Below are 12,227 nucleotides of genomic sequence, written 5' to 3' on the forward strand. Positions count from 1 at the left end.
GATATTCATTGTTTGAGCAATGAATATAACGCAGAGCGAATGTTTGTAGATGTTATAGTTGTATAGTCTGACTCCAGAAGGTTACGTTTACAATTCGTTGCGTGTTTCTTTGCGTTCGACTGACCGGCAATCCACGCCGTGAATTGACTCGCTGGCTGACGTACCACGAATGAATGAATTGAATAGAATGAACGAATGAATGTCTCTACGGGGTATTACATGCGTATATATATTCTAGCCACGAGAGAATATATGCACCAAAACATTGTACGATTTAGTTCTCTTATCTTTATTCACAACAACTCACAAAGGTTTTATCGGGTTTCCACTTCAGGGAATTAAGTAAGGTTCACAACACTCCCTATTGCTCAAATCTTAAAATGGCGTTAACAATATATTTCGTTAAAATGAACTTCTCGATTCGAATATGGCCTACTATATATGTACGGTACTAGAACTAGCAGTAGTAGCCAGTCCAGTCAAGTACGGTAGGCAGTGCAGTAGCTCTAGTCTAGTCCTAGATAAGTTCTCATATTGATATTGTAGGCTAGTGGGCTACGGTACTAATGATGTCGTTCTCGAATCAAATATTTAATTAGCATCGTAATTTTCGTGTTCATGAATATCAGCACAGCCAATCCTGAAAATATTGAGTCCTTTCTGTGTCATACCGTAGTATACCGGGGGTTGTAAGAATATCAAGTAGCCAAACGACAACCGTAAGATACCGTGTATCTATATGTAGCTCACTGACTTCTGTCTCCTTCGCATCTCCATCGTCTAAGCACATGGATTGTGCGAACGAAAATGAAGTGCTTAGCTATTAGTAGATAGATTTTACCTCATTACATTTTGCCTTTGATCTAGTCACAGCATAATATAGTACTGTTATGCGTCTGAGGATCTGTTATTCTGAAGAGAAGTGATGAGGTCCATCCGATTGATTTTGTCTGCCAAATGCCGTCGTAGGCATACTGCACAGTATTTCAGTGGTAATTTACTGATAATTTTATTAATTTTATCCAAGCTGCTAGAGCTGTCATCAGCACTCAAAGTAGCACAAGGACTCAAGTTTCAATGTGTCTCTCTTTGATTTTGTCTTTGTGACTGTCTCTTACCACTACCAGAGGTGATCAGTGACGATGTACTTTTACTTTATTCCGAGTTTTTAAGAAGGTTTTGCCAACTTTAGTACCTTGTCAAAGTGTTTGTGTTTGGTTGTGTACCACTTCACAGTTTTTTCGGAAAACTTCCGGAAGATAGTTTTATGTGCATCACTTCCACAAGTCAAATTGTCATAGCAACTGCATTAAATAGCCTCTGCATCACAATAGCTGGATATATTTTTGAAAATACACCTATTTGTTGTGTTATTTGCCATTTTGTGTTAGTCGCGAACATGCACCCTCCATTTTCATGCATTCACTTGAATTAGCTTCAACATATCTTGGAGCCACTACTTCTACTTATAACTGAGTAGAAATTTACAGTGTTACTTCGACTTAAGCATCCAACACTGACTATGTCGACCACCTTGGTTTGAGTTTTGTAACGAAATCATCTTGTTATCGCATATATATGTTGAATTTAATAATTTTCCACAGTTTCTCGGGAAGGTGTGCACCGTGCAGTGCGCACTGTACATATATAAGAAAATGCACATGAAATGCCTACCACCTGAATATGCCTCGCTTTTTTAATAGTTTAAATTTAGATGTTATGGTAGGCTTTGTATCCCTGCATTTCCTAACCAAATCTACTTTCCTTTATAGGGATGGGATTTGCAAGTCGTAACAGTGCCACAGATTTTGCCGATGAAAGAAGTCGTCCCGCGTCTCGGTTTTCCTATTCAACTGTGAACACTATGCAGATCACTAATCGTCTCGACGCACCTGTGAGTGCAATGAAGTTTTCGACGAGTATGGAGGAGAAATGCTGGAAGTGTTGGTTGGTGTGTTTAAAAGTATCATAATAGCTTGATTATTTTACTAAATGGAGATGTTTAATACAATTGACAATTCATATGCCTGTTTTATAACTCGTCTTATAGTTATCTCATATTTCAAATAGTTTAGACCAGAGGGGGTCAGTAATGAAGTACTTCTATTTTGTTGGGGTACTCAAGTAGGCTTTGCATACTTGCTCTGCTTACTCAAGTGGTTTTAAACTACTTCTACTTTTACTTAACAATTATTGAGGCAGAACAACTTACTTCCCACAGTTTTATATATTGTCAAGTAGAAAGTAGTTTTGATGTGTGTGGAATTGTCATAACAACCGGGCCAAATAGCCCCGGAATCACGGTACCTGAATTTATTTTGAAAAATTGAGTTTTGCGTTAGTCTCGAAGATTGCACTTTGCAATTTCAGAAGTATTCACCTCCAAATAATTGCTAAAAGTGAACGACCTCGCGACCAAATCTTTACAAAACTACTTATTGAGTACGTGCAGACCTTCATTTTCTACTTCACTTGAAGTAGCTTTGTAATGTTGTAGAAATTTCTTGAGTACCAATTCTTACTACGTTGACCACCTGTGAATTTGATCCAGTGTAGGAAGCAATACAACTATTTCTCTTTAACTTTGCCGCTGACTGCTGTCCTGGATGCCGTGAACTGTTCGAACTGGGCCTTCTTTACCGCTATAATCACTCTTTGCTCCTCATATTTTTCAGTGAAACTTTGACCGAGTCAACAAAATTTTTTTGCGAACATTGCGGCACTATAATTACACCGACCAATCGCAATTATTTCGATGTATTGGGCGTCGAAAAGTCGTTTGCAGTATCTCTAAGCTCTCTGCAACGTTCATTGAAGGAGTCGCAAGTGAGTGCCCCAAGTTAATGCGAGTTACTTTACGCCATTATTTTAAAGTACCATTATGGTTTTGTACAGAGGCTACTTCATCCTGATAAGTTCACACTGAAAACTGCCAGAGAACAAGAATTATCCGAGCAAGCGTCTTCATTAATCAATGTAGCTTATTATACTTTGGTCGACCCGTTGCGGAGGGCTATTTACATTTTAAAATTGGAAGGTACCGGAATTCATCTCGATTTTGTAATTGTGTTTGTTGCAAATTTAAATATTTTTCAGCCTATAGACTGGAGGGTCTCGTGATCATAATTTGCTTTCAAGTATGATCCAGTGATCTAGGACTCTGCAATTCTATGTATCCGTGCTCTATCACTATCAGTCATGTGTTATTTGTATCACTGGAACTGAGTCACTACGCCATTTTTACACCAAAATATTTTTCCACTGTTGCTCCGTATCAATATGGTAACTAAGTTGAATTTGCCAAGGTGTCATCATTGATGAAGACACTCAAATGAACGATCCGGAATTTCTTATGGAGATTATGGAACTCAATGAGGAAGTAAGTTTTGCGCTTCCATCTCGGTCTATGTGTCTCTGAAACAGCAAAGGAACCGGTGGAGGTGAAGTCCCTCTTTGTACAGAGTGCAAGTAACACGTGATTTTTCATTTCCCTGAAAAGTATATGAAGAAGAGTGTATAAATCTTGGACGTCACGAGCGACATCTAAAGTCAAGTTATTTCTCCCTTTTGTGGCAATCTGTGCCCCACCATTTTCAAAACTGATCTCTTTTCAAAACTGAACTCTTGTTAATGCCAGACTCTTCGGAACAACCAGTGAAGAATTATCCACATTGAATACTACATACATATTGCACAATAATTATATGTCATCACTCATCAGTGCTATAAGATAATTTGACTTGTTACATCTCAATGGGCTTGAATACTTGGACTTCATCCCGTTCTTGTATGTATGTAGCATGTAACTGTGACGTCACTGCATTGAGGAATGTATTTTTCGATCGCGGGTGCCGAATGGATTGGATAATCTCGTTTTCACTCTTATAGATCGCTGCAGCTGAAGGGAGTGAGCCCCTAGTGAGGTTGCAGTCTCGAATCAAGGATGAATGCAGCAAGCTGATAGCAGACATGTCGCTTGCGTTTGAGTCCCAGCGCATGGAAGAAGCCAAAGATTTTGCGATTAAGTTGCGATATTTTAATAACATGTCTCAGAAGCTGCGGCATCTCATACCGCCCACCTGAATCAATAAAGTATAATAAGCGTACACTGGGTGTTGTCTACCTAGCGCGAAGAAAATTTCAAGATTGTTTAAAATGTCTGAAAAATTCGGGAGACAATTCGTTAATTTCATCCCAAGGTCGACGGCCGCCAACACATACGAATTGAATTACGTGCCGACGGCCGCACAAATTCCCGTCTACGGCCGCAGGTTGGATACCCATGGCCTAGTCCAGGGGTGGGCAAACTTTTGAGCCCGCGGGCCGCATTCAACATCTGAATCCATTCGCGGGCCGCACCAAAACGCAATATTGGTATTTGATCACATAGCGAGGACATGGAGATAATATATGGGCTTATTTAAAAAACAAAACATTGCTTTGATGATATCGTACACGCGTCAGAAACAGTGGCGAGATATCATAGGCTGGTCGAACTCAATAACCAGTGTGTCAAATCTGTAGAGATGAAAGTCGATTGTCCCTATTCTTAGAACAGGATTGAAATTTGAATCTGTGAGCAGCTAACTGCTCATAGATTTACTAATTCCACTTTGGTTTAGCGCCAGGACACATTGCTGACAGCATCATAACCATGTTAGCATCAAACACGCTTCTACTATGTGTAGAAAAAATATAAATACACTAATTCTACGCATACAGAGAACGAATCGGATAGTTTGATGGCATGAAATATGACGACTGCGGATGAGAGATTTTTGAATATGAAATTCATACTAAACACAGAGTGATAACTGAGGATTGGATGTAAATCGCGCAGAGCGCAAAATTTTTTTTTCATTTGAGCTCAGCTTCGCGGCCCCTTTCAGGTGCTTTCACGGCCCCAAGGGGGCGAGCCCCTCAGTTTGAGAACCACTGCCTTAGAATTATCATGTTGCAATATACTAAGAAAAAGTTGCACTAATTCAATTTTTAGTGAGCATTTTATCAATATTTTTAATAAGTTTCGTTAAGCTCTCGCGGGCCGCACAAAACGGTGTTGCGGGCCGCATGCGGCCCGCGGGCCGTAGTTTGCCCACCCCTGGCCTAGTCGAACCGACTAAAAGTAGTTCAATCAGATACCCACCTTGACCTAGAGCAGTTGTCGGCAACTGCTGTTCCACGAACCAGAATTACTGGGTCGCGGAAAGCTTGAATAATTTGAATGTTAAGTGAAGGTTCACAATTTCAGTATTTAGTGGTCTTCACAAGCTAGATACAACAAGAATTTTACTGCAGAATCTGCAGAAGTCCGATGTAAACAATGAAGTAGGGGGTATGATTTAGTGTTGGGATGACTCGAGTCTGACTCGAATTTTTCGTATGACTTGACTTGACTCGAGTCACTTTGCAAAAATGTCTTGACTCGACGCTTCAGAAATGCAGATTGACTCGTGACTCGAAGCAAAATTTGCGAGTCAATTTCGAGTCGTCAATAATAAGTAAATGGTGTCGACTAAATCACACTATCATATCTATATTCGGATTATTCGCGATCCGCTGGTGACACTCGTGAGAGCAACCAGCCATTCACTAATTGTACGTTTCACTGTTGCTCCATTGCTACATCACAAATAAATTGGCCGCAAACGAAATATTCACAGCTTACAGTGCCGTAGTAGATTATTAGCAACGTATCTCTATTTCTTATAGTCGGCTCAGTAGGCCTACTTGCATTGCGCAGTGCTCACCATTACCAACCATCATGTATGATTTAAATCGAATGAACGTAGTTTATGCGTTTATATTGTCGCGGATGTGTAGTGTATTGTCCCATATAAATTTGTTTAAATATCTCGAGGCTTTATATCCTCTATTTTGACTGGTAATAACATACTGTAGCATGTGTAACTATATACATACACACAGGGCCGTAACAGCACTTCGTCAGCCCCCCCAAAACGTTGGTATTGGGCCCCCCACAGGGTGATAAACCGGACTTCTGGGGGGTGAAGCCCCCCAGCCCCCCCTTGTCTACCGCTCTTTGCCGCTACTTGCCATCAATATTGGGTGTCCGTTTAGTGGGCCTCCCACTCTCGCCTAGACGCGCGAAGCGCGAAAAATTTCAAGAATTCATAATTGAATCGGTCAGTATCATCGGGGATTGCATATATATTGCTATCAATTTTTATCCCCTATCTGCTGACGTAATCAGATTTACCGGTATAGCTGAGTGAGATGTATTTGAAAACATAGGACCCCTCAATAATAATTAAACATCTTGGCAGGAACGAAACACCACTTCGTCAGGTCCCCCTAAAACTTGGGTCTTGGGCTCCCATAAGGTGATAAACCAACCCCCCCCCCCATGATGTTGATCGCTTTTTTCACGAAATTAGCCGTGCAGTTTAGTGAGCCAGCGCGAAGCGCAAAAATTTTCCATAATTAATGATAAAATTGGTCAATAAGATCGGGAATTGCATATATATTGCTATCATTTTCTTGTCCTCTCTGCTCACTTTATTAGATTTACCGGTAGAGCTGAGTGAAGTGTCTTAGAAACTGTAGGGCCCGTAATTAATAATTAAACATCTTCGGCGGGCGGACCCGTTGGTATGACTTCCGTTACATGATGTTATTTCGTGACCTCCTGTCTGCTACATCAAAAAATATAGAACCGGGCAAACGTACCTATAACTAACGCACACGATTTCAAATTGGTTTTTCTTCACTTGCGTATAATTTTTCCCTGCGGGATGGAATTCGTCTTCTGAGGTTCAGATTGCCAAGACAGGAACATTCGACGCCAGTCATTTAGGCGCCTAGTCTATGGACAATTAAAGCTATATGTATTTTGTATATATGACGAAGTTTTCGGTCAGCGTAAGGGCAGTCCTTTCCGGCCAAAGTTTTTACGCTGCCGATCGTTCTAGCACACTTCTTGGAGTCGCATGTAATATGTCCTAAATCGGTATATGTCGTGGTGCGTCGTGTCGCGGTATTGGCCAACGCCGATATGTCCATTTCTAAAAATCTTGCGTGTTCTTTTCTCGGGGGAAGAGTACCAAATAATCATGATATTTGACAACTTGAAATCGCGCCGAGCGCGAAAAAATTTTGAAAAGTTGCATAAATTATAAAAAAATGCTCTATAATTTATGCTAATTCACGAAATAATTTTGGGCCCCCTTCGAGCTCGCCCCCCCCCAATTGGGGGGTTAGGGGTGCGGCAGTTACGGTGCTGCATATACAGTAGGGTTGTCCATAATTTGGAAAATGTTACCAATCTTCCGTTGTAATGTCTTATTCCATAGATTATTGATAAAAAACGACACTGAGCCTGAAAGAAGCTCACAGGAAGGTCGTTAAGATTTCGTGCAAAGCGTTTGAAAGTAGCTCCCGAAGAATGGGCGTGCCACCGACCATAGAACGGCGAGAACACTAGCAATCACGAAACCACGGCTATTGATTGGCTAATCCGCTATGCTTCAATGACCACGACAGCCGCAGCTTGCTGTGTAGGTTATCAAGGAGTCTGCTACCGGCGGCGATTCTGAAAGCGCATTTTCTGTAGGTTGACAGATAATGATTTAGGATTGATTCAGGGTATGTTGAGGTACGAAATACATGATGAACAAACAACAGCTGCTTCACAAAAACGTCTAAAGCATGATCGCTTTTTTGTGAAGGAAACCGCCGTAGCCTATATGCCTTGTTTTCAACGAGGGAAAGCATAGGCGCTTATACAAATACCGACGGATTCCTAGTTTCAGAAAGGCTATATCATTATTGAATACAAAGATAAAGCTTAGCAATGACACTATAATTTGTGTGATCTTATTGGGCTCAGATTGTAGTACATTATTGAAGTTTTGAATGCTCCAGGGATCGGCTGAATCAAACGGTTAGGCTTGGCACTCATTAGATGTTTACAGCAAATTGAATTCACTTGTAAGTGTTTTCAAAATCACTAATGATGCCGCAGAAACGAGGTTTAAATGCAAGCTCAGACTATGCTTGATATGATGTACAAACTATGCTGCATGCTATACACTATGCAGCATTGCCTGTGTCTACCTTTACACCCCTTTTCTGCGCGATTATCAAGGACTTTGACATATCCTGTTCAGCATAGTATGTGCTTACTTTTACACCTCTTTTCTGCGTCACCATCAAGGACTTTGACAACACTCGCAAGTGAATACATTTTGATGCAAGCATCTGACAAAGTGTCAAGCATAACCCGCTGATTCAGCCGATCCTTAGAGCTTTCAAAACTTCAGCTATGTACTGCAACCTGAGCCCAATAAGATAACACAAATTATAGTGGCATTGTTAAGCTTCGTATTTGTATTCAATAATGATATATTCTTTCTGAAACTAGGAATCCGTCGCTACTTGCGTAAGCGCCTATGCTTTCACTCGTTGAAAACAGGCATATAGGCTACGGCGGTTCCCTTCACAATGAAGCCATCATGCTTCAGACGTTTTTGTGAAGCAGCTGTTGTCTGTTAATCATGTATTTCGTACCTCAACATACCCTGAATTAATCGTAAATCATTATCTGTCAACCTACATACAATGCGCTTTCAGAATCACCGCCGGTAGCAGACTCCTTGATCACCTACGCAGCAAGCTGCTGCTGTTGTGGTCATTGAAGCATAGCCGATTAGCCAATCAAGAGTCGTGGTTTCGTGATTGACAGTCTTCTTGCCGTTCTATGGTACGTGGCACGCCCCTTCCACGGAAGCTACTTTCAAACGCTTTGCACGAAATCTTAACGGCCTTCCTGTGAGCTTCTTTCAGGCTCAGTGTCGTTTTTTATCAATAATCTATAGAATAAGACATTACAACGGAAGATTCGTAACATTTTCCAAATTATGGACAACCCTAATATACAGTTACCCCACGTAGTTCATTAACAGTTCTACGTGTGCGTGTGCGATACAGCGCCTTCAAGATAAGTGGCTAATTATTCTGTCATTCACATAACTGGCAAAATGTTATGTCTTTGAATCATCACTCATACTTCAAAAATTCAATTTGAGTTGAATTATTGTGACTTGACTCGTGACTTGACTTGACTCGACTTGACTCGAGTCACCTCCAAAAAATCGAATGACTTGACTTGACTCGAGTCACCTTCGAAAATCGATTGACTTGACTTGACTCGAGTCAAAATTTGCAATGACTCGAGATGACTCGTGACTCGAAGGTAGTGACTTGATCCCAACACTGGTATGATCCTGTTATACATTCGCGCGAGCAATAAAACAAGGCAATCAGTAGACAGACAGGTGTGCTGTGTAGGCCAGACATAAGGAATTGGAAGGGCGGGCAGTCACATTGAACTTTATCGCCGCACATTGTATGATTACATAAAATATCCGAGCCAAAAGTAAGAAGTTGGTACGGTACCTTCATCCTGGCCTGCTCACGGAACATCTGGGTAGCGGATTAGGCCTACTAAAAATAGAGAAATAAAAATATATCAGCACCGTCGCGACCACCATGTTGAAAACCACTGGCCTAGAGTAGGAAATTGCAGACATGTTCCTGTGCTGGGATGACTCGAGTCAACTTCTTCAGATATTTGGAGTATTTGGTTGTATTACGGTAAGCATCTCCTTCCTGGACGCTGGGAGACGCGAAACCCTTGCGGTACAACTTTCAATTCTAACAATCACTGGGTCATGAACCTAGGACGAGTATGGCGCATGGCCTTCATAGTGCGACCTCGGGGATGCAGCCCGTAGTTCAAGACTGTTCTCCCCAGGCACAAGAACGGTGGCGAAAGGGATCAGTGGCCGAGACACCCCCTTTCAAAGCCTGCTTGTGCCAGCCGTTTGCACCCTAACCAGGCGCAAAAAAGGGAAGGATACGAAGAAGCAACCGAAATGGGTGCTTTGTGTCCTACGACACAAAGGACCCTATTACGGCGCTTGTGACGCCGTGCTGATGGTGAAATCCCACAGTACTGTCACAAGCGTGTACTGGGGGAGGTTTACTGCGGTTCCTCCAGACCCCTGAAAAAATTAAATAACTTGACTTGACTCGAGTCACCTCGCAAAAATGACTTGACTTCACTCGGCATTTTAAAATGTGGATTGACTATGACTCGGAGCAAAATTTCTGAGTCAATTTTGAGTCATAAAGTAATCAGTGTCGACTAAGTCGCTGTAACTGAATTTACTGTTCTAAACATGCTGATATTGCCTCTGAGAGCAATCAGTCATTCAGCGATTGCGCAGTGCGCACTGCACAGCCTAATTTTACTGAGTCTCGGAGGTTACTCCTAATTAAATTGACCGCAAATGAAGTGATTAAATCGGTTTACTTTGTCGTAGACTAGCGGTAATCTTTCTGTTTCATATAATGCTCGATTGCTCAGTTATCACCTTGAGCTTGACGAATCTCTTATATCAGACCTGGGCAAGGTGCGGCCCGCGAAGCTATTCTGTGCGGCCCGCGAAAGGTCGATTGGAATTCATAACATGAAACCTGCTCTTTGAATGTTGACGCGTGGACTAAAACCATGGGCTGTATCAACTAAACATGAAATTCATTTACTTTGAAGCCTGCTCTGTTCATTAATATACCACGATTATGCTGCCTACGTACCTCGCACGGCCGCATGCATAATCCAGATTCAAAATAAAGGCAATGTGGAGAAGTATGAGTAGCAATTAAAGTCACAAGAAATCACTCTTTCCAAATTCTTTAGGTTAAAATCTTTTTTGCTGCGATTGTCGAATAACGTATTATACGGTAAGTGTTTCAAATTGTTACGTGAGGCGTTTCCAAATCCCTAATTCGTAAAACAAGTCAATCAGTGCTCGCAATTACTACATGACTCATCATATATATAACCCGTAAATGACGAACGGGCATGTCAAGAAAAGAAAGCCGAAAGCTGAAATTCAAAGAAGGTTAGAGTACTAAATATTTGTATACTGGAGTTAGGGGCAGACCCGTCCTTTTAGTCTTTGTCGAGCATGTCGCCGAGATTTTAAGAATTTTAATTATGGCAAAAACACGATACACTCGGTCAAGGGAGGGCGAATTTCAGAAGAACTGAAAGTTTCGCTCAACATCAAGGCTATTTGAGGTGAACAACACTGCTTGGAAGGCAGCGAGCAAGACAATATACTTCGTACTATGCCAAATAAATTTCAGTGCAGTGGTTCTCGAACTGGGGGGCGTGAAAGAATCTGAAGAGGGGAGCGAAGCAGAAGTTAAATGATTTTTTTCTAGCGTTTCGCGCGATTTACCCCGTGATTATGGTATTATAGTTATGGCTCTGTGTATTGTCCGACTTTGATATTTCAGAATTCCATCATCATCAGCCATAACCTTCCATGCCATCAACCCTTCCGTTGGAATTGCAAGAATTCTCGTTGCTCTTTTTAATATTTTTTGATATCATATTAGGGGGATCGAAATTTTTCACTATCATAAAGGAAAGCGTGCCTAAAAAGTTTGACAACCACTGTTTTAGTGTCTTAATAGAAGAACATGGATAGTGATTTATATCGGGTAAAATATTTTCATGTTTAACATTGTTTCGAGTCATGACGACATATAGAATTTTTTTAATTAACCGCCACTTTCTCATTACCTAACATCAACAAGATAGCGTAATGGTTAATCGTCCGGCTTCATGATCGGTAGGTCGTGGGTTCGATTCCGGGCCGGGTCAGACCAAAGACCTGATTAGTAACACTGGTATCCATGGCTTCCCTGCTTGGCGCTCATGCATTACTGGGATAGCATGGAGGGGTGGTGCATGACTTAGAAAGCCGTAAAGGCTATATCTGTACTTCCTTGTCCAGCGGCATATGCGCATCATGCACTCATGGTATGCATATGCGCAGATCGTGTGTATGTGTATCATGAGTCGGTGTATATGCCGCAAAAACATCAAGGACAAAAATAAACTACGTCCTTTTCAACACATTTACTGAGCGGCATCAACGCCGGAAAATATAGCTGAATTTTCACTCTTCCTGCCAGCGTATTTTCAACTTCTCGCGGAGGAAAATAATTGCCCATGAACCCCTGTCTTATATGATTTAAATCGGACTGATATAGTTTATCTTTATTTATTATCCATATTTTGGAAATCTAAAAAGAGGACACTTTTTCAGAAATTTGAGACTTGCAAAACCGGAGACGAATTCTCAAAAATCGGTGAATTTTTCCCACTTTGTGACCGGTTAACTAAAAAA

The 12,227-nt window shown here is 41.3% G+C and overlaps 2 protein-coding genes across 3 annotated transcripts in view; both read left to right on the forward strand.

The window, feature by feature from the left end:
- The first annotated feature begins 1,774 nt into the window (after positions 1 to 1,774).
- On the forward strand, positions 1,775 to 4,083 carry LOC145450073 (iron-sulfur cluster co-chaperone protein HscB-like). Its single transcript, XM_080328553.1, has 5 exons — positions 1,775 to 1,894; positions 2,818 to 2,826; positions 2,896 to 3,037; positions 3,306 to 3,379; positions 3,889 to 4,083. The coding sequence occupies exons 1-5, from the start codon at positions 1,775 to 1,777 to the stop codon at positions 4,081 to 4,083; spliced, it is 540 nt and encodes a 179-aa protein (XP_080184679.1).
- Positions 4,084 to 9,592: 5,509 nt separating this feature from the next.
- The window catches only part of LOC145450513 (broad substrate specificity ATP-binding cassette transporter ABCG2-like), a 169,857-nt gene continuing 167,222 nt past the window's right edge, over positions 9,593 to 12,227 (forward strand). Inside the window, exon 1 of one of the 2 annotated variants that reach the window (XM_080329034.1) lies at positions 9,593 to 9,615. The gene's annotated coding sequence lies outside the window, so the exon portion shown is untranslated. The remainder of the gene's footprint in view (positions 9,616 to 12,227) is intronic. The other variant, XM_080329035.1, reaches the window with a different exon arrangement.

The sequence above is a fragment of the Botryllus schlosseri genome, chromosome 11 (genome assembly GCF_051294905.1).
Source record: "Botryllus schlosseri isolate E-star chromosome 11, Bs_hap1, whole genome shotgun sequence".
Taxonomy (NCBI): Eukaryota; Metazoa; Chordata; class Ascidiacea; order Stolidobranchia; family Styelidae; genus Botryllus; species Botryllus schlosseri.

Excerpts from the sequence above, each read along its gene's own strand:
- LOC145450073 (XM_080328553.1), top strand. The coding sequence starts at position 1,775 with ATGGGATTTGCAAGTCGTAACAGTGCCACAGATTTTGCCGATGAAAGA. Across the intron at positions 3,038-3,305 it reads TTACATTTTAAAATTGGAAG|GTGTCATCATTGATGAAGAC; the intron begins GTACCGGAATTC and ends GAATTTGCCAAG. Across the intron at positions 3,380-3,888 it reads TTATGGAACTCAATGAGGAA|ATCGCTGCAGCTGAAGGGAG; the intron begins GTAAGTTTTGCG and ends TCACTCTTATAG.